At 37.4% G+C, this 27,249-nt stretch overlaps 1 protein-coding gene and 1 long non-coding RNA gene across 2 annotated transcripts; both read right to left on the bottom strand.

Annotated features, from left to right (window-relative positions):
* Window positions 1-8,433: 8,433 nt before the first annotated feature.
* LOC308616435 (dual specificity protein kinase CLK4-like) lies at window positions 8,434-21,911 on the bottom strand (the record flags this gene model as incomplete). The annotated part of the gene is made up of 5 exons (XM_081232677.1): window positions 8,434-8,785; window positions 18,220-18,302; window positions 21,077-21,206; window positions 21,457-21,551; window positions 21,758-21,911. 5 exons carry the CDS (start codon window positions 21,909-21,911, stop codon window positions 8,693-8,695), a joined length of 555 nt encoding a protein of 184 aa, XP_081088803.1. The 3' UTR covers window positions 8,434-8,692.
* A 111-nt stretch (window positions 21,912-22,022) lies between these two features.
* On the bottom strand, window positions 22,023-26,744 carry LOC308615448. Its single transcript, XR_014015509.1, has 4 exons — window positions 26,684-26,744; window positions 25,542-25,632; window positions 25,080-25,146; window positions 22,023-22,133 (listed from the first exon to the last, which is right to left on the bottom strand). It is a non-coding gene; the product is annotated as an uncharacterized lncRNA (long non-coding RNA).
* Between the last annotated feature and the right edge of the window lie 505 nt (window positions 26,745-27,249).

The following is a 27,249-nucleotide window of genomic DNA, read 5'->3' as shown; positions in this document are numbered from 1 at the left end:
GAGAAAAGGCAGTCTCTTCATCAAGTGGTGTTGGGAAAGCTGGACAGTCAGCTGCATGTAAATCAATGAAGTTAGAACACTCCCTCACACTATACAAAAAAATAAACTCAAAATAGCTTAAAGACTTAAATATAAGACATGACACCATAAAACTCCTACAAGAGAACATAGGCAAAACATTCTCTGACATAAATCATAGCAATGTTTTCTTAGGACAGCCTCCCAAGGCAAAAGAAATAAAAGCAAAAATAAACAAATGGGACCTAATCAAACTTATAAGCTTTTGCACAGCAAAGGAAACCATAAACAAAACAAAACTACAACCTATGGACTAGGAGAAAATATTTGCAAATGATGTGACCAACAAGGGCTTAATTTTCAAAATATACAAACAGCTCGTACAACTCAATAACAAAAAACCCAACTACCCAATCAAAAAATGGACCTACATAGACATTTCTCCAAAGAAGACATCCAGATGGCCAACAGACACACACAAAGATGCTCAGCATTGCTAATTATTAGAGAAACGCAAATCAAAACTACTGAGGTATCACCTCCACCAGTCAGAATTGCCATCATCAAAAAGTTTACAAAAAATAAATGCTGGAGAGGGTGTGGAGAAAAGGGAACCCTCCTACACTGTTGGTGGGAACATAATTTGGTGCAACCACTATGGAAATCAGCATGGAGGTTTCTCAAAAAACTAAACTAGAACTACCATATGATCCAGCAATCCCACTCCTGGGCATATACCCAGAAAAGATGAAAATGAATTCTAATTTGAAAGGATACATGCACCCCAATGTTCATAGCATCACTATTTACAATAGCCAAGACATGGAAGCAACCAAAGTGTCCATCGACAGATGAGTGGATACACACAGACACACACACACACACACACACACACACACACACACACTAGAATATTACTCAGCCATGAAAAAGGAATGAAAAATGGCATTTGCAGCAACATGGATGGACCTAGAGGTTATCATACTCAGTGAATAAGTCAAAGAAAAATATCTTGATATCACTTATATGTGGAATCTAAAAAGATGATACAAATGAACTTATGTACAAAACAGAAATAGACTTACAGACATAGAAAATAAATGGTTACCAAAGGGTAAGTGGGGTAGGGATAAATTAGGAGTTTGGGATTCACAGATACACACTACTATAAACAAAATAAATGACAAAGACCTACTGTATAGCACTGCGAACTATATTCAATATCTTGTAGTAACCTATAATGGAAAAGAATCTGAAAAGGAATATATATATATATATATATATATATATATATATATATATATACACATATATATGTATATATATTACTGAATCACTTTGCTGTATACTTGAAACTAATACTTCAATAAAAATAAAATTCAAACCTCATGATAAAAAAAGGAGCACTGTTTTTTTTAAGTTAAAAAACCTTAATTTTCATTTATATTTGTAATGGGAAACATTTTAAGCCACTGGGAGGAAGGGGTGCATGGGAACTCCTCCAAATCTACAATTAATCTTTAATCTCATTACATGTAACTGCTGTTGATAGTATCTAAAGAACTGGACCTATGAGGTGTCTGCTCCTTTGGGATATTTAGGATTTAGGATTAAATATCCCAAAGGGACAACAAAGTGTCCCTTTACAATTAAATCTATGCTAAAGTCTTTTAATTATATATAACTTCTCCCCAGACTTGCAACATTTAAAAACAAACTAAAACCAGGAAAGGAGTGAATATAAGAAAATATATCTGAATAGTTGACCATTCTTGATTGGTTAAAAAAAGAAAAATTCTTTGAAAATTCTTTGAAAATTCTATTCCCCCTTCCAGTTTCAGTGAAATGTCACAATAAAATCTGCTATGATAGAGAGTCAAAAGTAGAATTCTTGGGCTTCCCTGGCGGTGCAGTGGTTGAGAGTCCACCTGTCGATGCAGGGGACGTGGGTTTGTGCCCCAGTCCAGGAAGATCCCACATGCCGTGGAGCGGCTAGGCCCGTGAGCCATGGCCACTGAGCCTGTGTGTCCGGAGCCTGTGCTCTGCAACGGGAGAGGCCACAACAGTGAGAGGCCCGCGTACCACAAAAAAAAAAAGAGAAAAAAAAAGTAGAATTCTTGATAGTTTTGTAATTCCTGGTGCCCTAAAGAGGAACAACCAACATTACTGGGAAAATTAAAAAAACATGAAGTCACCTGGGTTAAAGCATTTATAGAAAGCAAAGTAACTGCTATTTACTAGGGGTTAAAGCATTTATAGAAAACAAAGTACATAACTGCTATTTACTAGTGGGTCAACTAAAAGCCAGGTAATCTGCTAGATTAAAAAAAATTTAAATTTTTGGCTGTGTTGGGTCTTTGTTGCTGAGTGCATGCTTTCTCTAGTTGTGGTGCACGAGCTTCTCACTGTTGTGGCTTCTCTTGTTGCAGAGCACGGCCTCTAGGTGCATGGGCTTCAGTAGTTGCAGTGCGTGGGCTCAGTAGTTGTGGCGTACGGGCTTAGTTGCTCCGTGGCATGTGGGATTTTCCCAGACCAGGGATTGAAACTGTGTCCCCTGCATTGGCTATTAGATAACAGATATTATCCCTCAGTAATTCCAAGTAAGGAAGTACAGTTACTTTAAAGTAACTTACTCCTCCAAACACAGAGAAGACCTAGGACTAAAGTTGAAACCATGCTAGTAAGAAGTCTGAGCTCTTTTAATTCATTGACCTGCTACCGCAAAGAATTTACAGACAGGTAAGAAATGAACAAAAAGAATCGGGATGCTTCTTTGTATTTCAATTTCAATCTACAGGCTTGACTAGATCCAAGTTCATTTTTTTTTGTTTTAAAGGCAGTGATACCCCACAGGTGCTGTGTATTTCCTATTGCATCACCTCAGACGCATATCAACACATCTATCTGGTTGCCAACCTGAGGTTCAGCCTGATCCCTTCATTTTAAAGTTCTCCATCAGTTTTCCCCTCATGGTTTTAGCATCCACTGATGATTGGTGCCCAAATATAGTATTTCATAAAGAGTAGCAACACAGTGTATTTCTAACATCCCTTCTGTATTTATCAGAAGGAATACTATAAAAAAACTTCACTATCAGTTTACAGGATAAGTGGGGACTAGAGGAAAGGACACCACTCCAATGAAATATTGAATATGGGAAATTCTCTAAAGACAAATGACCAAGTTTCAATTAGCAAAGAAATAAAAAGAGGAGAAAAAGGCACATAGTGATTAAGAGATCTGAGACAAATTAGCTATGTGTGGACCCTGACTCGGTACTGATTCAAACTAACTTAAAATAACTCTTTAGACAATCATGAAACTTTATAGACCCTACCAGATAAGGAATTATTTTGTTAGGTGTGATACTCGCATTAGAAACTCATGGTAAAAGATATACAGTACAGAAATATGGATGAAATGGTAAATGACATTTGTACTTAAATGCAACAGGAAAATAAGTTGGGGAACTGATGAAACAAAATTTGCAAAATGCTTTTCATTTTTTAAGCTGGGCTATATATATTTAGAGGTTCATTATTCAACTTTTGCATTTTATTTTTAAAAATCACTAACATAAAACTGGCCACAAAGGCTAGACTGGCCAAGGAGTTGTAAAGCCAACCCGACTTAAAACTTTACCTTCCCTCTATGAAAATATGGAAAAAATAAAACCAATTAACCAACTAATTAGATCAACTCTTTTAAAAATTAAAATTGTTTCTACCTATTTATTTGCAAACGTGCAATCTACTAAGCCAACAATTACTGATGCTATTAATACTGTTAATGACTCATGAATTCTTCTGTTCTATTTGGAAAGGTTGCCTTTTTTTGTTGTTGGCTGCTTGGCATGTGGGATCTTAGTTCCCTGACCAGTGATTGAACAAGTGCCCCCTGCAGTGGAAGCAGAGTCATAATCACTGGACCACTAGGGAATTCCCTGAAAATGCAGCTTGTTAAACAAAGTACTAGATGTTCACATTTACAAATTTTTTAAAACTTATTTATTTTTGGCTGTGTTGGGTCTTCATTGCTGCGTGTGGGCTTTCTCTAGTTGCGGTGAGTGGGGGCTACTCTTCGTTGCAGTGCGCAGGATTCTCATTGCGGTGGCTTCTCTTGAGGAGCACAGGCTCTAGGCATGCGGTCTTCAGGACTTGCAGCACATGGGCATGCGGTCTTCAGTACTTGCAGCACATAGGCTCAGTAGTTGTGGCTCTCGGGCTCTAGAGCTCAGGCTCAGCAGTTGTGGCACACTAACTTAGGTGCTTCCGCCATGTGGGATCTTCGCGGACTGGGGCTCAAACCTGCGTCATCTGCATTGGCAGGTGGATTCTTAACCACTGCACCACCCTGGAAGTCCCTGGATGTTTAAATTTAAAATACCTTACTTGCACCAAATTTTGTGGGAATCAGAAATTTCAAACTGGAAATGAGTTAAAAAGCCAGGCCACTAACTGACAAAGTGTTTCTTCATTCCAGGATGTCAAGGTAAGTTTAAATATAGGTTATCTGCCTATCTACTTAAAATAGAGTATATTTTCAAATTATCATACCATTTTAACCATTTTGATGGTTGAAGCTATGTATCAACTACTAAAGAAAAACGTGAGAAAAATGGAATCCAAGTAATTAAACTATTAGCCATTACATTCATTTCATCCCATTTCACAGAACCATGAACAAGAATCAAACTGAAGTTTTTAACTCAGTAAGGTGTATTATCACAAGAAAGCACAATGCTAGAATCTAGGATACCTGAGTTTAAGTCACAATTCAGCCGCAATTATTAGGAGTCGTGGCTGAGTCATTTCTAATTTCTCTAGCATCAAGCCCTTCAAGATTATTCAGAGGAATAGTTTTCAGCTGTACGAACTACAAAACTCCACTGCGTATTTTTCTACTGTCAACTGCATAAGTGAATTTTATTCGTCTACTCCAAAAATTTTGATGCTGGGCCTCCCTGGTGGCGCAGTGGTTGAGAGTCCGCCTGCGGATGCAGGGGATACGGGTTCGTGCCCCGGTCTGGGAGGATCCCATATGCCGCGGAGCGGCTGGGCCAGTGAGCCATGGCCACTGGGCCTGCGCGTCCGGAGCCTGTGCTCCGCAACGGGAGAGGCCACGACAGTGAGAGGCCCGCATACCGCAAAAAGAAAAAAAAAAACAAAACAAAACAAAAATTTTGATGAATGCATGGATGAGAACACCTGAGCAAATAAGCAGTAGCAGAAAACACTGGAAATAACCTATTTAGCTGCACTTTTAAAACTAGGTTTGACGTCAATGGAATTTCTAGAAATAGTAAACTATGAGACATCAAATCATGAGGGAAAATACCCAGTTACAAATGATCCATATTTATACACTGGCCATTCTAAACCTTTCCTGTTAGTGCTGTAGCTCCCAACACTGTCAAATAAAAACCTGGTGCTTTCAGAAATTGAGTCCAGAAGTACAAGGAAAAAGGCAAATAAGAGTAGGAACCTGAGAGTTCACAGAAGATGGGAAGGAAGGTTAGCAGGAGACACTCATATGATACCAGAGGTACCATCCTCACCACTAAACTTTTCTTCTATCCTACCTAATTCACTGAAGTTTCACTTTAATTCCTAAACTTCCATGAATTGGGCCTGGGAACTAGCAAATGCCCTTAGTGAAGAATGTAAATACTTTTCAGCAGGGAAAGGGGTTAGCAATCATTAACTTCTTAGTAAGAAAGAGTGTGGATAGTTTTCTTTCCTCCTATATCCTGAGATCAGCTACTCCAAAGGAATGAGTTTCTGATGGGGGAGAAAGTAAACATTAATTTGGGAACCTGGAGCACTTGTAGGGAAAGGTCAGGAGGCTTCGGTAGTACAGTGGCACTAGCAGTATGGAAATGGAGAGGAAAATAAAGGATGGCTGACTTCTTAATCTCTATAACGAGATTGCTGTGTTAAGGAAAAACCTTTTCTTTACATCAAATGCTCCTTTAAAAAAAAACCTTATAACATATAACATAGTTGAACTATATGTGGACTGCATCAGAGGCCTAAGAATAATTTAGGCAGTGATTCTATGGCAAAACTTATTTCAGCTTTCTTAAATTCCTAGTCAACGTCAGGAACATAGCTTTACTATATGTGCAAATGCTACCAGCGGATCATGTAGAGAAACCCACTTGGTATCACCATTTGTCATACCAAAAAATTACATGCATCTTATGTTCAGAATGCAGATGAAACTCAAATTTTTGGTAATGCACTTCAGAAATGGGAATACTTTTAACAAAAAACTTTATCTGGATAAGCAATCATGAATTCTACAACAAAAAATATTTTTACCTGGCAGACTGATCAATAGTTTTGGGTTTTTTTTTTTACTAAATTAACATTTACCATGTAGTTTTGTTTGTTTGTTTGTTTTTTGTTTTTTGTGGTACACGGGCCTCTCACTGTTGTGGCCTCTCCCGTTGCGGAGCACAGGCTTCAGACGCGCAGACTCAGAGGTCATGGCTCACAGGCCTAGCCGCTCCGCGGCATATGGGATCTTCCTGGACCGGCGCACGAACCCGTGTCCCCTGCATCGGCAGGCGGACTCTCAACCACTGTGCCACTAGGGAAGCCCCTACCACTTAGTTTTTCATGTGTAAATAGGTAAGCAGAAAAAAATACCTACAGACAAACAAAAAGTTCATTATGTTAACCAATCAGGGTCTGGAAACTTCTGCAGTTTTCTTCCCAAGTGTTCTCTGATCAAATCATCTTTTTTTTTTGTTTTCCAGTAAACAGTAACATAAATACAAATTGTTTAATAATAACCATAAAGTCTCATAGGCTGAGGTTTAAGTATTTATACTTCATATGGTAAGGAGACAGACATTGGACAATTTCTAGACTCCTGAAGATTTGGCATTAAAAACAAAAACCTCAGTCATCAGAATTCCTATTTCTACGTTTGTGACTAACTACATAAATAACCATTGGAAAACAGGACTTTCCAAGCTAACTTTCCAGTTAGACTTTAATCTTAAACGAAGTGTGTATGTGGTTTTATTAATCTATTACGATGCACAAGTTGGATGTCTTTCCATGAATGCTACTTACCACCACTGACATCAACCAATGAAACAGAACACAATACTTACAATTTAATGAAATTCCAACAGCAAACAGTTCCTATGGGTTTTGGTTTCTAATACCTGCCTACCTAAAGTTAATAATACTTATTACCTGTTCAACAATTACAGAAAAATCTTTTAAAGTTAAGGAAAGTTTGAGGTAAATAAAGAATATTCATTTAAGAATGAAGTAGTCAAGATTTCCTTTTACTCAAAAAAAACAAAAAACAAAACACAAAAATCACTTCCAAGAGTCAACCTCCATGTACAAAAAAGCAAGATCAATCACTAGACGCAAAGGATATTCCAAAGGTCTTTAAAAATGGTAATTAATCTCAAAAAAGGAAAATTAATTTTAGCTTTCATATTTCATTCATTATCAAGACCATATTTGCTTAACAAGATAATTATGCAATTGATACAAAACATACAGCATTTACACTTAACTGTACAAAATAATTTAAGGTTTATAAAAATATTAGAATGTTTAGAGTTGACTGACAGTCTTAAATAATCTCTTCTAGAGAAGTATAGTAAAACCACTGATTTCCATTTTATTTCTTTTTTAATAAGTCAAAGAAAGGATGCTGCAATGCTTCATCCAAGGTAATTCTTTTCACTGGATCATATTCTAACATTCTTTGAATCAGGTCAAACAGTTTCTCATGTTCTTCATCATGACAGAGCATAAATTCCTGAGGGGAGAAATGACTTTGTTTAAGAAAGACAATAAAAAATAGTTAAAACAGGTTTTTTTGGGGTTTTTTTGTTTTACCTTTAATGGTTTGCAGTGTCTCGTAACATATCTACCAGCAGAACTATGTTCCTCCCAATCTAGCTGTTTATGATGAAAATACTTCTGTTTCCTATAGGAAAGAGAAGTCTGGATTAAATTTTAAGAAAAAAAGAAACCCCAAACCCACATTCTTACCCTGCCCCAAACAGGGGATTGGGGGAAAATATGGAACCATAGACATCTCTCTATATATACATAAACATACAATTTCTAAAAATCTCAGCAATAATTATATTGGATACCTTATATGGTATTTTTCCTAATCTTGTACCCTCTGAAGTTTTAGTATCCCACCTAAGTTGTACCATATGTGAAACAATGCCAGCTTCAAAAACAGAGGTTCCTAGATCCATTCCTGTAAATTCTGATTTCACTAGATCTGGAATGGGGCTAGAAATCGTTAACAATTCCCTGGATGACTTCTGCGGTGAAGCTATGTTTTGAAACCACTTCTAGTATTCTTGTCCAAAGACGTACATGTGGTTTGCAACAGTCTGGAATTCAAATTTAGATAGGACTCCAAAATCAAGCTCGTTTTACTACTCTATGTATTATTTTTAAATCAACCTAGGAAAACATTTATGCAAAGGTTAACCTGAGTATAAAAACACCACTTTATTTACTGGATCACAAAGTAAATATTGCATTACTTTTCAAAAACTTGACTTCATGAAAAATAATTCAAAATCTACAGTCTTTGGAATAAGCAATAACAACAAAGATGGGTTTTCTATAGTTTGAATATAGGCCACTGCATGTACCCAATAAGGACTTTAATCTTAAAAAGCATACCTTGTTTTCTGAATCATGTGTGTTGGTATGGGTCCTAATATACGTTCCATCATTGCCAGGTGTTCTTTATCATCATTAGTCTAAAAAAATAGGAAAAAGAAACTTAGCACTTTCCATTTCCCTACATGCACATAAAAGGATAACACAAGAAAACAGTGTGTCCGGGACTTCCCTGGTGGTCCAGTGGTAGAGAATACACCTTCCAATGCGGGGGACGTGGGTTCGCTCCCTGGTCGGGGAACTAAGATCCCACACGCTGCGGGGCAACTAAGCCTGCCCACCACAAGAGAGCCCACGAGCCACAAACTACAGAGCCCACACACTCTGGAACCCACACACCACAAGTGGAGAGAGAAAACCCACGTACCGCAACAAGAGAGAAGCCCACGTGCTGGAATGAAGACCCAATGTAAACCCCCCAAAAAAGTAAATAAATAAATGTTAAGAAAAAAAAAAGAAAATAGTGTTTCCATAAAAGGACTAGATTAGACATCTATACAATTTATATTACACTCTACTTCAAAGATGGAATAAAACTGAATGAGCTACACTGATTGTCTGATTTCTGAAATGAATTCGTAAGGTTTGTATAGCTGATTGAGGAACAACTTTTTAAGTATATTTTACTGAAGTACAGTTGATTTACAATGTTCGAATAAGTTGTTTAATGTAAAACAGAACAGTTTTTCCTTATTTGTATTACTTGCACTGTTTAACTGAGGGATGACTGGGAAGATTACCAAAAACATGGCTACTCATTTTATCGGTTGCTTAACTAACCTCCATTACCCAATGGATAGCAACTTTGTAACACTAATCCTAGACAATAAAAATACAGTCCCGATAATTCTTACAACAACCTTGAGCTAGGAATGTGGGAACATAACTTTCAAAGAGGTTAAGATACTAGCTCAAGCTCATATAGCTCATCAATGAGGAAACCTGAGCTGTGAACCCAACTCAAAACTCATATTCTTAAATTACACAGTAACAGAGCTTTGGCTAAAGTAGAATAAATTGTTAAACTAAATGGTAGACTCCTAAGCGGAGGCTGGAAAGCTTCTTCTATAAAAGACCAGATAGTAAATATTTTAGGCTTGGATGGTCACAGATGGTCTCCACCACATATTCTTTTTCATTTTTTTTTTATTTTTTTTATTTTTTTTTATTTTTGTTTTTAATTTTTTTAATTAGTTTCTGCTGTATAACAAAGTGAGTCAGTCATACATATACATCTGTTCCCACATCCCTTCCCTCATGCATCTCCCTCCCTCCCACCCTCCCCATCCCACCCCTCCAGGTGGTCACAAAGCACCGAGCTGATCTCCCTGTGCTCTGTGGCTGCTTCCCACTATCTATCTACCTTACGTTTGGTAGTGTATATATGTCCATGCCTCTCTTTCACTTTGTCACAGCTTACCCTTCCCCCTCCCCATATCCTCAAGTCCATTCTCAAGTAGGTCTGTGTCTTTATTCCCGTTTTGCGCCTAGGTCCTTCATGACTTTTTTTTTTTTTTAATTCCGTATATATGTGTTAGCATATGGTATTTGTCTTTCTCTTTCTGACTTACTTCACTCTGTATGACAGACTCTAGGTCTATCCACCTCATTACAAATAGCTCAGCTTCGTTTCTTTTTATGGCTGAGTAATATTCCATTGTATATATGTGCCATATCTTCTTTATCCATTCATCCGATGATGGACACTTAGGTTGTTTCCACCTCCGGGCTATTGTGAATAGAGCTGCAATGACCATTTTGGTACATGTCTCTTTTGGAATTATGGTTTTCTCAGGGTATATCCCTAGTAGTGGGATTGCTGGGTCATATGGTAGTTCTATTTTTAGTTTTTTAAGGAACCTCCATACTGTTCTCCATAGTGGCTGTACCAATTCACATTCCCACCAGCAGTGCAAGAGTGTTCCCTTTTTTCCACACCCTCTCCAGCATTTATTGTTTCTAGATTTCTTGATGATGGCCATTCTGACTGATGTAAGATGATATCTCATTGTAGTTTTGATTTGCATTTCTCTAATGATTAATGATGTTGAGCATTCTTTCATGTGTTTGTTGGCAGTCTGTATATCTTCTTTGGAGAAATGCCTATTTAAGTCTTCTGCCCATTTTTGGATTGGGTTGTTTGTTTTTTTGCTATTGAGCTGCATGAGCTGTTTATAAATTTTGGAGATTAATCCTTTGTCAGTTGCTGCATTTGCAAATATTTTCTCCCATTCTGAGGGTTGTCTTTTGGTCTTGTTTATGGTTTCCTTTGCTGTGCAAAAGCTTTGAAGTTTCATTAGGTCCCATTTGTTTATCTTTGTTTTTATTTCCATTTCTCTAGGAGGTGGGTCCAAAAGGATCTTGCTGTGATTTATGTCATAGAGTGTTCTACCTATGTTTTCCTCTAAGAGTTTGATAGTTTCTGGCCTTACATTTAAGTCTTTAATCCATTTTGAGCTTATTTTTGTGTATGGTGTTAGGGAATGATCTAATCTCAAACTTTTACATGTCCCTGTCCAGTTTTCCCAGCACCACTTATTGAAGAGACTGTCCTTTCTCCACTGTACATTCCTGCCTCCTTTATCAAAGATAAGTTGGCCATATGTGCGTGGGTTTATCTCTGGGCTTTCTATCCTGATCCACTGATCTATCTTTCTGTTTTTATGCCAGTACCACACTGTCTTGATTACTGTAGCTTTGTAGTATAGTCTGAAGTCAGGGAGCCTGATTCCTCCAGCTCCGTTTTTCGTTCTCAAGATTGCTTTGTCTATTCTGGGTCTTTTGTTTTTCCAAACAAATTTTGAAATTTTTTGTTCTAGTTCTGTGAAAAATGCCAGTGGTAGTTTGATAGGGATTGCATTGAATCTGTAGATTGCTTTGGGTAGTAGAGTCATTTTCACAATATTGATTCTTCCAATCCAGGAGCATGGTATATCTCTCCATCTATTTGTATCATCTTTTATTTCTTTCATCAGTGTCTTATAATTTTCTGCATACAGGTCTTTTGTCTCCTTAGGTAGGTTTATTCCTAGATATTTTATTCTTTTTGTTGCAATGGTAAATGGGAGTGTTTTCTTGATTTCATTTTCAGATTTTTCATCATTAGTGTACAGGAATGCCAGAGATTTCTGTACATTAATTTTGTATCCTGCTACTTTACCAAATTCATTGATTAGTTCTAGTAGTTTTTCGGTAGCATCTTTAGGATTCTCTATGTATAGTATCATGTCATCTGCAAACAGTGACAGCTTTACTTCTTCTTTTCCAATTTGGATTCCTTTTATTTCCTTTTCTTCTCTGATTGCTGTGGCTAAAACTTCCAAAACTATGTTGAATAAGAGTGGTGAGAGTGGGCAGCCTTGTCTTGTTCCTGATCTTAGTGGAAATGGTTTCAGTTTTTCACCATTGAGGACAATGTTGGCTGTGGGTTTGTCATATATGGCCTTTATGATGTTGAGGAAAGTTCCCTCTATGCCTACTTTCTGCAGGGTTTTTATCATAAATGGGTGTTGAATTTTGTCGAAAGCTTTCTCTGCATCTATTGAGATGATCATATGGTTTTTCTCCTTCAACTTGTTAATATGGTGTATCACATTGATTGATTTGCGTATATTGAAGAATCCTTGCATTCCTGGAATAAACCCCACTTGATCATGGTGTATGATCCTTTTAATGTGCTGTTGGATTCTGTTTGCTAGTATTTTGTTGAGGATTTTTACATCTATGTTCATCAGTGATATTGGCATGTAGTTTTCTTTCTTTGTGACATCCTTGCCTGGTTTTGGTATCAACGTGATGGTGGCCTCGTAGAATGAGTTTGGGAGTGTTCCTTCCTCTGATATTGTTTGGAAGAGTTTGAGAAGGATGGGTGTTAGCTCTTCTATAAATGTTTGATAGAATTCGCCTGTGAAGCCATCTGGTCCTGGGCTTTTGTTTGATGGAAGATTTTTAATCACAGTTTCAATTTCAGTGCTTGTGATTGGTCTATTCATATTTTCTATTTCTTCCTGAGTCAGTCTTGGCAGGTTGTGCATTTCTAAGAATTTGTCCATCACTTCCAGGTTGTCCATTTTATGGGCATAGAGTTGCTTGTAGTAATCTCTCATGATCTTTTGTATATCTGCAGTGTCAGTTGTTACTTCTCCCTTTTCATTTCTAATTCTATTGATTTGAGTCTTCTCCCTTCTTTTCTTGATGAGTCTGGCTAATGGTTTATCAATTTTGTTTATCTTCTCAAAGAACCAGCTTTTAGTTTTATTGATCTTTGCTATCGTTTCCTTCATTTCTTTTTCATTTATTTCTGATCTGATTTTTATGATTTCTTTCCTTCTGCTAACTTTGCGGTGTTTTTGTTCTTCTTTCTCTAATTGCTTTAGGTGCAAGGTTAGGTTGTTTATTCGAGATGTTTCCTGTTTCTTAAGGTGGGATTGTATTGCTATAAACTTCCCTCTTAGAACTGCTTTTGCTGCATCCCATAGGTTTTGGGTCGTCGTGTCTCCATTGTCATTTGTTTCTAGGTATTTTTTAATTTCCTCTTTGATTTCTTCAGTGATCACTTCGTTATTAAGTAGTGTATTGTTTAGCCTCCATGTGTTTGTATTTTTTACAGCTCTTTTCCTGTAATTGATATCTAGTCTCATAGCATTGTGGTCAGAAAAGACACTTGATACAATTTCAATTTTCTTAAATTTACCAAGGCTTGATTTGTGACCCAAGATATGATCTATCCTGGAGAATGTTCCATGAGCACTTGAGAAAAATGTGTATTCTGTTGTTTTTGGATGGAATGTCCTATAAATATCCATTAAGTCCATCTTGTTTAATGTATCAATTAAAGCTTGTGTTTCCTTATTTATTTTCATTTTGGAAGATCTGTCCATTGGTGAAAGTGGGGTGTTAAAGTCCCCTACTATGATTGTGTTACTGTCAATTTCTCCTTTTATGGCTGTTAGTATTTGCCTTATGTATTGAGGTGCTCCTATGTTGGGTGCATAAATATTTACAATTGTTATATCTTCTCCTTGGATCGATCCCTTGATCATTATATAGTGTCCTTCTTTGTCTCTTCTAGTAGTCTTTATTTTAAAGTCTATTTTGTCTGATATGAGAATTGCTACTCCAGCTTTCTTTTGGTTTCCATTTGCATGGAATATCTTTTTCCATCCCCTTACTTTCAGTCTGTATGTGTCTCTAGGTCTGAAGTGGGTCTCTTGTAGACAGCATATATATGGGTCTTGTTTTTGTATCCATTCAGCCAATCTGTGTCTTTTGGTGGGAGCATTTAGTCCATTTACATTTAAGGTAATTATCGATATGTATGTTCCTATTCCCATTTTCTTAATTGTTTTGGGTTTGTTATTGTAGGTCTTTTCCTTCTGTTGTGTTTCTTGCCTAGAGAAGTTCCTTTAGCATTTGTTGTAAAGCTGGTTTGGTGGTGCTGAACTCTCTCAGCTTTTGCTTGTCTGTAAACCTTTTAATTTCTCCATCAAATCTGAATGAGATCCTTGCTGGGTAGTGTAATCTTGGTTGCAGGTTTTTCTCCTTCATCACTTTAATTATGTCCTGCCACTCCCTTCTGGCTTGTAGAGTTTCTGCTGAGAGATCAGCTGTTATCCTGATGGGGATTCCCTTGTGTGTTATTTGTTGTTTTTGCCTTGCTGCTTTTAATATGATTTCTTTGTGTTTAATTTTTGACAGTTTGATTAATATGTGTCTTGGCGTATTTCTCCTTGGATTTATTCTGTATGGGACTCTCTGTGACTCCTGGACTTGATTAACTATTTCCTTTCCCATATTAGGGAAGTTTTCAACTATAATCTCTTCAAATATTTTCTCAGTCCCTTTCTTTTTCTCTTCTTCTTCTGGAACCCCTATAATTCGAATGTTGGTGCGTTTAATGTTGTCCCAGAGGTCTCTGAGGCTGTCCTCTGTTCTTTTCATTCTTTTTTCTTTATTCTGCTCTGCAGCAGTTATTTCCACTATTTTATCTTCCACCTCACTTATCCGTTCTTCTGCCTCAGTTATTCTGCTATTGACCCCATCCAGAGTATTTTTTATTTCATGTATTGTGTTTTTAATCGATGCTTGATTCATCTTTAGTTCTTCTAGGTCCTTGTTAACTGTTTCTTGCATTTTGTCTATTCTATTTCCAAGATTTTGGATCTGGGAAATAGAATCTTGGATCATCTTTACCATCATTATTCTGAATTCTTTTTCAGGTAGACTGCCTATTACCTCTTCATTTGTTAGGTCTGGTGGGTTTTTATCTTGTTCCTTCTCCTGCTGTGTGTTTTTCTGTCTTCTCATTTGGCTTATGTTACTGTGTTTGGGGTCTCCTTTTTGCAGGCTGCAGGTTCGTAGTTCCCTTTGTTTTTGGTGTCTGTCCCCAGTGGCTAAGGTTGGTTTACTGGGTTGTGTAGGCTTCCTGGTGGAAGGGACTAGTGCCTGTGTTCTGGTGAATGAGGCTGGATCTTGTCTTTCTGGTGGGCAGGTCCACGTCTGGTGGTGTGTTTTTGGGTGTCTGCGGACATTTTATGATTTTAGGCCACCTCTCTGATAATGGGTGGCGTTGTGTTTCTGTCTTGCTAGTTGTTTGGCATAGGGTGTCCAGCACTGTAGCTTGCTGGTCGTTGAGTGAAGCTGGGTGCTGGTGTTGAGTTGGAGATCTCTGGAAGATTTTCGCCGTTTGATATTATGTGGAGCTGGGAGGTCTCTTGTGGACCAGTGTCCTGAAGTTGGCTCTCCCACCTCAGAGGCACAGCACTGACTCCTGGCTCCTCTATTTGGGATGATTTGTTGTCTATTCATGTATTCCACAGATGCAGGGTACATCAAGTTGATTGTGGAGCTTTAATCCGCTGCTTCTGAGGCTGCTGGGAGAGGTTTCCCTTTCTCTTCTTTGTTCTCACAGCTCCTGGGTCTCAGCTTTGGATTTGGCCCCGCCTCTGCGTGTAGGTCGCCGGAGGGCGTCTGTTCTTCGCTCAGACAGGACAGGGTTAAAGGAGCAGCCTCTTCGGGGACTCTGGCTCACTCAGGCCGGGCGGGAGGGAGGGGCACGGAGTGCGGGGCGAGCCTGCAGCGGCAGAGTTCGGCGTGACGTTGCACCAGCCCGAGGCGCGCCGTGCGTTCTCCCAGGGAAGCCGCCCCTGGATCCCGGGACCCCGGCAGTGGCGGGCTGCACAGGATCCCGGAAGGGCGGTGTGGACAGTGACCTGCGCTCGCACACAGGCTTCTTGGCAGCGGCAGCAGCAGCCCCAGCGTCCCACGCCCGTCACTGGGCTCCGCGCTTTCAGTCGTGACTCGCGCCCGTCTGTGGAGCCCCTTTAAGCAGCGCTCCGCTCCTCGCGCACCAGGAAACCAAGAGGGAAGAAATAGTCTCTTGCCTCTCCGGCAGCTCCAGAGTTTTCCCGGACTCCCTGCCGGCTAGCTGTGGCACATTAGCCCCCTTCAGGCTGAGTTCTCGCCGCCAGCCCCAGTCCTTTCCCTGCGCTCTGACCGAAGCCCGAGCCTCAGCTTCCAGCGCCGCCCGCCCTGGCGGGCGAGCAGACAAGCCTCTCGGGCGGGTGAGTGCCGCTCGGCACCGATCCTCTGTGCGGGAATCTCTCCGCTTTGCCCTATCCAGGTATGTGGGGAGTTTCTTGCCTTTTGGGAGGTCTGGGGTCTTCTGCCAGCGTTCAGTAGGTGTTCTGTAGGAGTTGTTCCACGTGTAGCTGTATTTCTGGTGTATCCATGGGGAGGAAGGTGATCTCCGCGTCCCTTTTTCATTTTTTAAAGCAGGCATCAGATAGGATATAGTTTGCCAATCCTTGCTCTGAAGAGCAGAGTCTATGTGCAATGCTTTTTAAATCCATTAACTACTGTGCCTAGCACACTGCTTTCAAAATGTTCTTAAGTCATGACAGGAATAAATAATACAAGCTCCATTATCTTCAAAAAGTTCCTTAGTTGAAGACTATTTTGGAGGGTGGAATTAAAATATAAACCACATCTCACACCAAAGTTAATAATCGACGCTTAAGATCTCAGAATGATTTACAATCATAAAACCATCTGAAGGATTTTATATGTGTCAGAATGAAGAAAGCATGCACTGTGCTCACCTTTTTCCTTGACCCTATAGCATACTACCACAAAACCAGACACCACCCCCAAGAAATGTCCGACAGCTATGTTCTAGATATCAAACTTGTCTACAAACTCAGAGTACTTTTAACAGATCTCTACGGAGTAGACAGAAGTTTGGTGAGGTGCCCCATAGCAGTGAACACATATATTCTGCAACAGCCACCTAAGTGACTTATAATTCATCACAGCTTCCTCCCTCCTCATCCTGCATTGCCATAACCTCAAAGCAACCTTGACAGTATTAGCCAGGAACTTCCTAACCACCCTCACAACATCCAACAACACACCTTGATCAAATCACAACCCTCTTAAAGTTCTCCAATGGTTACACCACTTGAAGCTTTCAAGACTTTTAGTTTTCCGACATAAGCAAAATTATGAGGAAAACAAGTAGAGACCTAAATAACATTTTCTCCTTTTTGTTCTGCCAAGTAAGCCAATAACTATTATCATTTCATAGAAAGAACATTTTAATACCAAAAAAAAGAGGAGAGATAATTTCTAAATGAAAGCCAGAACGGCAACCCTACAAAATCATTTTCATTTTAGACCGGTCTACATTTGGAAACCACTGACTCCTAGGATAAAACAAATACCTTTCTATGGCAAACAAGTCCACTATGAATCAGTACTTGCCTACTCACACCATTTTCCTATTTATCCAAGACACTCCGGCAGCACTATTCATCCTTCCTCAACTAGAGTAGCTTCCTTTATGCCTCTTGCATTTATGAATACCATTTCTTCCTGATATGGCCATCACACACTCTAGTTTTCTGACAAACTCTTACTCTTCCTTATAGCTTGGATTAAACTCCCTACTCCTCAGTGATGCCTTCTCTAAGGAAACTTAACTGTTCACCTTTTCTGGGTTCCCTTCTACATTGTTCCATTATAGCAAGTATCACATTGTACTGTACGTTTTCCCATGTCTATCCTGTGTATGTCTTCCTTGAGGAGAGAGATGCTATCTTTTCATTTTTATACACACAGTGCTTAGAAATGTGCCTAGGGTGTCATACATGCTTAATACAACTTACTGTTTCTGAATTCTTTTAATAAAAGTGCAACATAACCAGAGCTGAATTAAAACTGACCATAGTAACACTAATGTAAATTTATGAAGGAGCATCACAATAAAATGGATCATATGAAGTCAATATGAACCACGTGTTTAAAAGCTCCACATGCAGAATGAATTGTGACCATTCACTGAGAGTATTTCATTCGACTATGGTTTTAGAGAAGGATGACTATTTTGCACATGGAAGTTTACATCTTAAGAATAATGACACTATGGCAACTTTCCAATATGGAAACAAAAACTTTAACATGCCTTTAACATTAAAGCTCATTATGAATCAGTAAGTAACATTTACTAAATACATACCTGAAAGACTGTGAAACCAAGGTAATATTCAATAAGAATGCAACCTATGCTCCAAACATCACATGGCTGAGACCAACCTAAAGCTATTTAAAAACAAAACCAAACATTTTATTATGCAACCATTTTTAATTGCCAATACACAATATCTTTTCCTAAGTGGGTGCTCTCTTTATATAGCCCATTTAGGAGAATATGATAGTAAATTCAGGGTTTACATTTTTAATTTTATACCAAACATTATTCAGTATGCTTTCAGAGTCCTCCATATCCTTGTATCAACTTACAGTATTTTAACCTGGGGGAGGAGGCATTTTATGGAAAGTAAGAGGGGTTAGCAAATATTCCATAGTCTCTGAATTGCTTGTGCAATGAGGAGCACTGTTATACCCACTTAATGGTTGTTCTATGAAATTTTACATTTTATTAGTGCAAACATAGGTCAATAATTATCCTCAGAGTGTAATTACTAACCCCTTATCAATTACCATCAGCTTGATATCTGAGTTTATTTCTTCCATTAAAAGAAATAGTAGTGTCACATAAATTATGTAAGAATTATAATGGATATTATAAGCAGTGTCACCCATAAGCAGAATTATACAGATATTTAAAGTTCACATAGAGAGGTATCTATATATGTACTTTCAGGTTGTCTATACATGATCATATATTTTCTCCTTCAGAATTCTCAATAGTAACATTATTCAGAAAAGAAAAAAAACACCTAGCCTTAAGTCTCTATCTATTTAGAAAGGAAAAGAGTAAACCTAAACCATACAGATGTTTTAACCTTTTATAGATTAAGTTTTTAATAAAAAAATAATGTACAAATAAAACCTACTTTAAAAGACATTTCACTTACTTTCAGTAACATTACTGAATTTAAAGACAAAGGAAGAAACAATATATTCAAGGAACTTGACTATGATTTAGCCATTTTTGTTAACCCTCATGGTACTTATCACTTGAACAAAAGGATAATGGAGCATGGTTTCTACTTACAGTAACACATACAAAATCTGCAAATGATAGAGCTTGGATCTAAGATGAAAGTTTTCTTTTCCAGCCACTCCTGTCTCCCAGTCCAGCTTTCTCCCAAGTGACTGTAAACTACCTCATTCTCTTATGGCTCAGCTCTCATACTCTTTGGAATTTCACATCATTCACTTTTACCAACTTCTGTTTACTACCAACACCCAAGACATGAGACCAACTGCCCTCCTCAGTGGTGGCACCTGACAACATCTTCCTCTTCAACCTAATTCTGCCTTAATCCTCAGGAGTAACACTTCACAAACACACAAAGAACCCTTCTAATCTTCCCATCTGTTCATTTCTTTTCCTAAACACCAATAACCCCAATTTCAGATTTATATCAACTATCCCCAGCCTGGCCACACATGGGACTGTATTATTACTAGGAATCACTGTATCTTACACAATCTAGGAGGAGGCCATTAACTAACTGTAAGATACACCACTGTTTTATGAACCAATAACCAAGAAAAAATGCCGTTTTGTCCTATGTTTCCTCACATGTTAAAATGTGGAGAAAAATCTTCTTCTTAAAATTGATAAAACACAGCAAGTTATCTCTTTTTAAGCTCTGAAAATACCTATCTGTCCACAATCTCCTCCCACACTCTTTTCTTTTACCTTCATTGCAGGCTTCAGTCCTCAACCATGAATACACTTTCTAAACTACTGCAACATAGCAGCTTCTTTCAGACCATACTAAGCAGAAATCCTAGTAACATCAATCTCAAAGATGAGCTCCAAACCTGTGATATCCTATGTGGTAGCCACTAGCCACATGTAGTTATTTAAATCGAAAAGTTTAATTAATTTAAAATTCAGTTCCTCAGTCACACTGGCTATACTGAAAGTACACAGTAGTCTACGTGTGGCTACTAATGGCTACCATGTTGGATAGTGCAGATATACAACATTTCTATCATCATGGAAAGTTCTACTAGCCAGCACTACAAACTATTCTTAATTTCCTGTCCCTTTTACTAATTCTTTACTCTAGGTAAACATCATTAGTTTGCTCTCACACTCATATTCTCAACTACCAAGTCCTCTTAGACAAAAGGTAAAAAGTGGAAAAGACTGATTCCACAAAGATGTTTTACTATCAACCTCGGTTGAAACTTACTTTTGGCAAAGTAATATGCTTATACCATTTAACTATCTCCCAATATCACCTGATCTGAATTTTTCCCACTGTCTCCAAGCCCCCAAATCCATCCCTGACTTCCTTGCTCTATCAACATGACTCGGTCTCGAACTTTTAAATTTTGAGGCATAAGATGTGCTCTCCCTCACTGAGTTCCCTTTTATTAATATTGAAAAACCCTGCACCTTAACTAATTTTCCTTTCCATGCTTTCCCATGTCAAAGATGATCAAAGAAGCTCTCCTCTTAGACTAGCCCCTCTTTCTTCTCCTCTTAACCTCCATCCACCCTACATCTAGACGTCTGCCAGCCAAATCTTTAGCATTTTCACCAGCACCATGCTTTGTGATGAGACGAAAAGAGGTGCCCACATCGCTTCAAAATCACACTGCTGTCATGGACTTAGCCAATACAGCTTGTTCTCTTATGATCTTGTAAGACTGACTTGTTCAAAAAGAACCACCACCTGGAATATCTTTACAGATGACATCACATTTTTCCCACTCAGGAAAAATATTTATAGCAATGTCCAGACAGCTTTTATGAAAACAGAAAACATTTTCTGTACACTGCTAAGAAAATTACAGCTATCTCCCAACTACCTGCCCCCCAATAAAAGCTATAGAGAACAAAAATCTCTTTTTCAATTAAAATATCAGGAAGTCTGGTATCTACTAACCCAAAATGACCTCTGGAGCTCTGTAATGCCGTGTAGATACCAAAGTGCTATGATGTTCATCATCGTATGTTGCACTTCCTAAGTCAATAATTTTGATATCTGTGTTTTGCAGTGTGCGTTCATCACGTTTCTAGAGATACAGTTAAGTAAACACAAAGATCAATAAAGATATGAAATATTTTATAGCACTATCCAAAAGGCTTGCACATGAATTCTCTTTTTGATTTTCAAAATAACCCCATGAGAAAGGCAAAGGATTACCCTTTTTGGGTTAAACGTCAGGATATAATAAGCCTCAAAGGTAAAATTCCTCATCCAAGGATCACCAAGCTAAATTAATTTTAAAGACAACTACCAAAATTAAAACAAGTGTAACTTACCATTTTTGAATTATACTTGACTACATAGTCAGACTCCACAAATAAAATATTTTCAGGCTTCAGATCTGTATGGGTTAATTTATTATGATGCAAAACTACAAAAGAACAAAAAGACATTATTAGTTTCACTTACAAATTTAATCTGTACCGGGGGAAAGGAGAATTAGTAGTAGAGGTAGGGATCAAAAGTGGTTTCATCTTTACTTGCAACGTGCATTTTTAGTGACAATGGTTTGATATGTTGCTTGTCCAATAAAACCTTTAATTTACTGGTATTTAAAAATTTAACAAGTATACTTACAATTTATTGACTGACAGATCTGATATGCCATTTGCCTGATATGGTCAATTTGAAATGGCAGAAAGCTATTTTCTTTAATGAAATCATAGGTACTAAGTCCCAGGAGTTCGAACACAATACAAATATGACCATGATGATCAAACCATTCTAGCATCCGGACACATCGGCTGAAACAGATCAGAATACAAATAATTCAGTTCACAGAATTCTGATTATTTCATGTAACGTAATGGATCACAGTTCCAAGTTTATTACTTACAAGACATTATTGGGATCAGTACTATTTAAATGCTCTAATACTTCGATTTCTGAATGAGCTGCTTCATGATATTGTCCCATATTTTTTATGATTTTCATTGCGACATGTATGCCACCCCTTTAAAACAAAATGAAAATGGTAAATGTACAGAAGGGCGTTGAAGACATATATCCTCTAAAGCAGCTGTCACCAACCTTTTTGGCACCAGGGACCGTTTTCAAGGAAGACAATTTTTCCATGGTTGGGGGGAGGGTGTGATGGTTCAGGTGGTAATGCAAGCTATGGGGAGCAGCAGATGAAGTTTCACTCGCTCGCCCACTGCTCACCTCCTGCTGTTAGGCCCAGTTCCTACCAGTCCACGGCCCAGGGGTTGGGGACCCCTGCTCTAAAGCATCATCTTGTTAAGTACCAATCACTCTATGCTATTTTCCTAAAATAATCTTTCAGGGTATATTATAGCAGATCTATAAACATTTTTTTCAAAACATTTTGACAAAATATACATTATACAGAGTGATGATTTCTCTTAATACTTATGAACATTAATGTTTGTTTCCAAAAGTTTAAATTTACCTAGATTTTATAAGTAGTTTTTTTAAAAAAAAGGATAAAAATATAAACCTTGAACATACTACTGCTGAAAACATTCACTCATTCGCCAGGCTTGACCGAATGTGCCAGATGTTGCATTGGAATCACTGTTAGAAAGAGCTTGTTCCATGTACCTCACAGACTAATGGAAAAGACAGACACTTGAACAACTTATCATTAGGTTAGAAGTGCCTGGTATAAGGAATAGAGAGAAGAAAGAACCTAACAATCAGAGTTAGGGGAGCTCAGACTTCTTCAGAGAAGAAAGACAACTATCAGTTTGTTAGATAATTCTGGCAAAGGAGACACCAGCAATAAGTCATCAAGCCAAAAAAATGTTTAGTGCATTCACGGATGCGAATAGGTATAAATAGCAACAATGTAGGGTAGCGTGTTTTAGACCGGGGCATCTGTAGTACTTCCTAAAAAGTACAGAGGGAATTCCCTGGTGGTCCAGTGGCTTAAGACATGAGCTTTCACTGCCGTGGGCCCAGGTTCAATCCCTGGTCGAGGAGCTGAGATCCCGCAAGCCATGTGGCGCGGCCAAAAAAAAAAAGCTGTAAATGATTTTGAGGAAAAGGATTTCCAAATCTTCAGCTTCCTTCGGTCCTCTTTTCTAAACCTGATCTTCTTGAATACAAGCCAGCAGTCAACCCTGCATTTTTCACTATGGCCTTCCCACATTACAAAAGAGAACCCCATGCACGTGAAATTAATATGGCAAGGTTTGTGCCCCAGGCTGTTTATAAAAAAGAAAGAAAAAATTCTTTGAGGCAAATATTTTTCTAGTGGCTGGATAGCAAACCTATTCCAAACTCATTTCTTTTGACAAGGTCCCAATGAAGTTGTGGGCTGATATATAATCATCAAAATAAATTTTTAATGATTTATCTCCCTATGATGTATAGCATATATGTCAAGACTTAAAAGAATTACTATAAAACTGCTGTGACAAAACTTCTTCTAGTCTCATCTATTTCATCATATGGACAAGTTTTCTAACTGCTAATAAGCTATAAAAATGAACAGTGCTAATAGCTATAAAAATGAAAAATGGATAATGGTGTTAGCTAATGCTACTATAGTAATCATATTGCAGTATATAAATGTTCAAACCAACATTATACACCTTAAACTTATAAGCTTTCATATTACTTGTCAATTAAAAAAAGAAAAATGGAAACTTAATGTTAAAACAGTAAGATTTATCTATGGACACAGGAACTCATTTTTCAAAGGCCCCAACCATCTCAATAAAAGTTATATTTTCAATTACATTGTATATTTTAGGTCTAATAAGTATCAAAATTTGTAACAGATTTTTAATTGATCAATTGAATACTATTCATTGGAATATCTCAAATACTCAAGTCTTGGAACTTCAAGAAATTTTTAAAAGACCTAAATGGGACAACTAGTGAAATGTGAACCAGGTTGTAGATAAGCTGGCAAAACTTGAAAATGCATATAACATGTAAATATAGAGAATGATTAAACACTGTAAAATGTTAACATTTGTGGAATCTGGGTGAAGAATAGATGGGAATTCTTAGCAACTTTCCTAAGTCAAAGTATTTCAAAATATCTTAAAATTTTACATTATGGTCACATTTTTGTCATAGAGAGGAAAGGGTGATAATAAAAGACACTTAGGATAATATTCTTTATGAAAAGAGAAGTAAAATTTAAGTTCAAGATAAAGCATTTCTAAGTATTCAAGAAAAGTTTGTTCATGGATGACAGGAGGTATCAAGCTACTGTATTTAGAGTCCCCCAAACATATTTAGAAAGAGAGATATGTTTTTTTTAAAAAAAATCTCCATTTACAATAAGCTGGAAATTACATCCTCAACTATTTTATGATGAAAAGTTGAGATGTCAATTTAGAAATGTGCAGTTTCCACTAAACTGTTGTAAGACGTTCACTTACAAAAAAATTTGCAACTGCAGAATAGAGATCCTAGAGGAAAACGTGAAAATGAAGCAGAGAGGGTCAAATAACAAAAAGTTTAGTATAACTCGTTAAAGAATCTGGACTTTATTCTGTAGGCTTCAAGTAATATAATTTATTTATAGTTTGAGAAGCTAACCCTAACGTGCAAATATTATCCTTTGGAAATAAAAGTTTTTGAACCAAGAAGATTAGACATGCTAATTTATTGTCTCTGCAATTCAAAAGTAGGGTAAAGCACTCCAAATCTCTTATAGAAAGCTAAGGACCTAAGTTCTGGGAAAGTCTTCACTTGAACACAGACATTAATTTCAATGAACTCCATCTGATAAAAATTTTCAACATTCTTGGTCAAAATCCATACTTATGGTAAATAAATCATACACAGTCCAAGAACTTTTGAATACTTATACCTCCCAGGAAAACACATAGCTACCACTTAAATTCCATTTCATCTAAATTATGGATCCTTCTCCACCAAAAATATCAGAATGTTCAAAAAAGAAAAACAACAAACTTACATGCCATGATCAATGCACTCTACAACTCTGCCAAAGGTCCCTTCTCCCAAAGTGTTCACGATTTCATCTAAAGTGAGGGGGGAGAAAGAAGTGTAAGTACATGAGTACAAATTATCAGTTATTCAAATAATGAATGCTTAAGTGTGGAATTTTTTCAAATGCTCTCTATTAAAGCATAATTAAGGTTCCAGCACTCAAATTATTTTATTTTCAGCTGCTACAAAAATAATTTAGATAGAGCTATCTTTCTTGCTCTAATCTCAAATTCCACTGATTATTTTGGAACTTTAGAGTAGAAATATTTAAACTCTATAGAAAAGAAGAAATACTAAAGAACAACAAACAAACCCACAAAAAAAAACAAAAAAACAATGAAGAGTTCTTTAGCCCCCCGCTGACAAACTATTCTTAAAAGATTATTCTGTCTGCAAAGTTTAAAAAGTGTTGAAAAATATTCTATACATCTTGCTTTTAGAACGTCTCCACTTTGACAGATAAGGTAACCCTCTTCATCATCTTCTATACTCCTGGATCTTTTCCTTTGGTGGCTCTTCTGGAACGGCAAGTGGGCAGCACCAAGATCGTCCTGCCAATCAATATAGCAGAGTGAATTCAGGGCAGAATACGCAATTCATTCAGCGGGCAGATATTCAGGCATTCAGATAAGAACCAGGCCACGAACAGTTGGCAGGAGCAATTTCAAATTCAGTCCCCAGAAATTCACAGGACACAGTTTATGTTACAGAAGAAAAACATGGCAAGATTTTCAGATAAGTTACTTAAAGTGGCAATAGAAAAAACAACACAATTGTCTCTAAAATACTGACTTAATTGAAGTCTGAAATTTAAAGAATGCAATGTCATGATCTATTAATCTCGTTATAAAATAGCCTATGCTGTGAGTTGAAATGTCTAGTTTGGCAGGAAAATGTTTTAAAATGTCAAGATTAGTACAAATTGATACTGAGCAATATTTTTAAACATACTTATTAAAATAAAAGGGGAAAATAAAGGCTAATGTCAATGTTTGATCTAATCAATGATCGTTCTAGTGAAGAAAACTTGGGGAGGAAAATAATAATTCATAGTTTACTGCAAACAAGTGAAGATTCATGAGTGTAAAAAAAAAGGGCAGGCTTTCTGGACAATAATTTCCCCTTCAGCACCCACTTTCAGAACTCCAATGGAACTAATTGCAGATTGTGCTATACACAGGGTAAGTATCCACCAGTGCAACTTTCTACATTTGTCTCCAAGTACTGGAAAAGGGGTTCCTTTTAAAGTAAAAAATGTTTAAGATGAAAGAAAAGATGGGTGCTTCATCTTTTCATATGATTATGTTATAAAAGATAAAAATATTTTTAACATTAAAATCAAGAACCTCATGATCTGGTCTGCAGAAAATGAGTAAATGTGGGCAAATGAGGACTTACTAATAAATGCAGATAAGTTGTAAGAATTTGGAAGTTTCCTTTAAGGATTCAAGTAATATAAACACAATTATATTCATATAGTATTATAAACTTTTTCAAACTTATTGGCTCAGTAAGAGCTTTTACACACAAATAAGTATCCACCCAAAATAAAAACAAAATCAATCATACCGAAAGTGACTGATTACTTGAACAGTGTCTATTACACTTCCTTTTAGGACTGCTTCTCCACCTTCGGACTGAAGATTTACTGAAGTGAATTCGATAACTGCTTTCAACATCTGTGTGATAACGTCTAGGAACATATCCTTTGCAGTAGTCATTTCTGTATTCATCAATGTTAGGAACGTATCCTTTGCAGCAGTCACTTCTGTATTCATCAATGTTAGGAACGTATCCTTTGCAGCAGTCACTTCTGTATTCATCAATGTTAGGAACGTATCCTTTGCAGCAGTCACTTCTGTATTCATCAATGTTAGGAACGTATCCTTTGCAGCAGTCACTTCTGTATTCATCAATGTTAGGAACGTATCCTTGGCAGCAGTCACTTCTGTATTCATCAATGTTAGGAACGTATCCTTGGCAGCAGTCACTTCTGTATTCATCAATGTTAGGAACGTATCCTTTGCAGCAGTCACTTCTGTATTCATCAATGTTAGGAACGTATCCTTTGCAGCAGTCACTTCTGTATTCATCAATGTTAGGAACGTATCCTTTGCAGCAGTCACTTCTGTATT

The sequence above is a fragment of the Mesoplodon bidens genome, assembly GCF_964165515.1.
Source record: "Mesoplodon bidens genome assembly, chromosome: 4".
Taxonomy (NCBI): Eukaryota; Metazoa; Chordata; class Mammalia; order Artiodactyla; family Ziphiidae; genus Mesoplodon; species Mesoplodon bidens.
The sequence above is the reverse complement of the archived record's forward strand: the minus strand, read 5'-3'. Positions and strand labels throughout refer to the sequence as shown.